Here is a 3332-nt window from a genome sequence, read left to right on the forward strand (position 1 = left end):
AAAAAAGGTAAAGCTGCGATCTACGCCATTCATGTTTGCCGTGTAGTTTTTTATGACGTCCGGACACCCGACATCTTTCAACTGTCCCGATTTCTGTTTTCTGGTAACAGTCGTCGTGGTTTGTGGGTCACTGTTTGTACTAAGTACATGGACAGTACGTTTATCTCTCCATGCTGTGGCTACAAGGTTCCCCTTCTGTCGTTGGACCATGTCACCCTGGATTTTTAATTTTGCTGTGGTTACTTCCTTCGGCAAACCCTTTCTGTTGACACGGACAGTACCACAAGCATATGTGTTCTCTGCCAGTAGCCTTTCAAACAAATTCACAGATGTGAAATAGTTATCACAGAACACATGATGGTTTTTCCTGGCTATGTGGCGTGTAAGGTCCCATACCACTCTCTCCCCAAGGCCATGTTCTGGATCCGGTCCCTGTCTTCCGGTGTAAACTTGGAATTCGTTTACATATCCATTGTTAGGATCAGCACGCATCCAGACCTTGATGCCCCGCTTTGTCAGTTTCATCGGGACATACTGTTTGAATGTCAGCCTCCCTGTATAGCCTATCATGGCCTCGTCAAAAGATACATCTCTGTGAGATTTGTATCCATCTCTCAGGTATTTAGCACAGGCGTGAAAATATCGAGAGAGATCATCAAATCGCTGCCTTGTTATCCTCTCAGGTATGGTTTTAGGTCGAAACAGGGTAGCTCTGGTCCAATACATATCCTGTGTTTGCGCAGATTCAATGCACATCACAACGTGAAAAAAACAAAACAAAAAAAACTCCAAGTTCTCGTGCGTTAGTTGGTCTCCAATTCCCGTCTGGTTTCTCTGTCTGTCTTTCGCTGGCATACCGATTTGTCTCCGCAGCAATGTCCGAGAAAAACTGATGAGGGAAAATGAGATTGAAAAAATCCATCTCGTTTTTGTTGGCAAATAACAAAGCTGCGGGGCCAGGATTTCCCGTAAATTCATTTACGACTGGTGTGGCGAAATTTGCGGTCCATTCATCGTTTTCTTGTTCAGTTTCTTCTACGATTCCAGGCAGTAGTTCTGGCAAAATTCTCAGTTGTCTCGTCAATCTAGCAAGCGGTATTCTGTCCTCGAGAAGTGTTGCGAGGGGAACATCTTCATCCTCGGAATCGTCCAATTCGTCGGAGCTTGAACAAATATTTAAGTCCGATTCGTCATTTCCCCGTAACTTTGACATGTACTGTGCATCTAATGGTAGATTTAAACACGTCTTCCTGATCATATCCCTCAAATTCTCCTCCGGAGCTGTCGCTATCGAATCGTATGCTGCTGTCTGTCGCCATGTTTACATTCATGAATGGAGAAAGGTGAAGGCCAAACCCGCGTAAAGAAAGCATTCCTTTGTGTGTTTCAGCCAATCAGACCTAGGTAAACAACCCACCATTCTGTTCAGTAAAACCTACTCTGATTGGACGATTTTTGATGTGTGTCTTTGGAATACTAGTTTTCAACTAATCATAGCAAACGTAACCTAGTGTGTTTGCCAGCTTGTATGCGGGATCGGCCATTTACGACAGTCATGGGGAGACCGCCTGTATGCGGTATCGGGCCTGCAGGGGGGCTTGTAAATACCACGCATAGAGGACGGGATCGGCCGCGAAAGAGTTAATAATCATGACTGTATACTGTATATAGTGGAACACGCCCGTGACTATTGAAAAATAACTGCTTTGACGTGGTTTTCATCACATTTCTTATATCGAACACGTTTATAACTTATTAATTCATGTTACGAGAATGTGATAATAATATATTGAAAAAGAAGCTTTATTTATATAAACAACATTGCAAAAACGATATAATTGCATATTTGAATGCTATTTTTCCAACAGCAAGACTAGGGTACATTTGCGTAAACGGTTGAACCGGTACGTCAGGCTCACATGCCGAATCTACCTGAGATCAGCCTCGGTCCAGATCTGAACCTGACGTTTTCTTTCAGGTTAAGCTGGTTCAACCGTTTCAACCGCTTACGCGAATGTACCCTAGTGTATACGACTCTTTTAGAATACTGCATGTCTGACCAATCAAATTCATCTTTATTTTTAGCTCTATGACTGTAAGGTAAACTACGTTAAATACCTGGGACTTTACAAAGTACAATATGCAGTTTGCATGAACGTAAACCGTGTCCGATAGTACATGAATTTCCCTAATTAACGTTCGTTCTTATTTAATGATTTGGTTTGGTTTGTTTTATTTTGTTTAACGTTTTATTAACAGCTAAGGTCATTTAAGGACGGCCTCCCGTGCGTGCGACATGCATGCGTGTGGTGAGTGCGTATGTGTGTTTTGGGAGGCTGTGGTATGTTCGTGTTAAGTCTCCTTGTGATAGGCCGGAACTTTTGCCGATTTATAGTGCTACCTCACTGAAGCATACTGCCGAAGACACCCAGCAGGACACCCCACCCGGTCACATTATACTGACAACGGGCGAACCAGTCGTCCCATCCTAATATGCTGAGCGCTAAGCAAGGAGCAGCAACTACCATTTTTAAAGACTCTGGTATGTCTCGGCTAGGGGACAGGGCCCAAAGCCTTCCTCACAGGTGCGAATGCTCAACTAAAGGCTAAAAGTGAGGCATTGTCAAGGGAAACATTAGGAAGAAGAAAGTTGTTCAGAAAGAAAAGAAAAGATAAGATCCCAAATTTAGTCGCCTCTTACGATCATGCAATGGGGGCAGCAGGTACAATTCTTACGCCCTAAACTACTGTTTAAAAGAGTTTACAGCACATACAATATACTGACGAGTTATAAAATATAATATTAAACGTGATATTTCTTATTTAATTCCATCACAAACCTTCAATAATACATTTTCTGTATGTAAACATGGAGAGAGTAATTAATGTTAATTGCTGTCCGTATTTACCCGATGCGTGTCCGTATTTGCCCGGTCAGAGTTATTTCCGTCAATCGTTTTATTTTTTATATACACCATTTTCAAGTCACTTGAACGTTTGTATCTTATGTAAATATAAGCCTATGGCTATTCATCTGTTGTGAGCTCTTAACCAAACTAAACCAAACCATTCGGAACACCTCGGCCGATTCTCTACGGTCATCTAACCTCGGATGTATCACGGTATTTGATATGTATAAACGCCGTGCAATTGTGATGGGGTCGCCGTATCACTCATTATGGATGAGTCTCCGCTGTGCATATAGATCTCCAAAATGGCGTCATTCGACCAGTGTTTAAAGTATTCTCTCGATAATTGTCCTTTATTTAAAGAAAAGAATATCACTTTGAAGGAGAAACAGATTGAGACGTTGAGAGCATTGTACGAAGATC

The 3332-nt window shown here is 42.2% G+C and overlaps 1 protein-coding gene across 1 annotated transcript; it reads right to left on the reverse strand.

Moving 5' to 3' along the window:
• Positions 1-24: 24 nt before the first annotated feature.
• LOC117321470 (piggyBac transposable element-derived protein 4-like) lies at positions 25-1258 on the reverse strand (the record flags this gene model as incomplete). Its single annotated transcript, XM_033875884.1, has 2 exons — positions 858-1258; positions 25-592 (listed from the first exon to the last, which is right to left on the reverse strand). Coding segments are annotated over exons 1-2 (969 nt in total), but the record flags the coding sequence as incomplete, so codon positions are not given.
• Positions 1259-3332: the final 2074 nt, after the last annotated feature.

This window comes from Pecten maximus, unplaced genomic scaffold (assembly GCF_902652985.1).
Source record: "Pecten maximus unplaced genomic scaffold, xPecMax1.1, whole genome shotgun sequence".
Classification (NCBI taxonomy): Eukaryota; Metazoa; Mollusca; class Bivalvia; order Pectinida; family Pectinidae; genus Pecten; species Pecten maximus.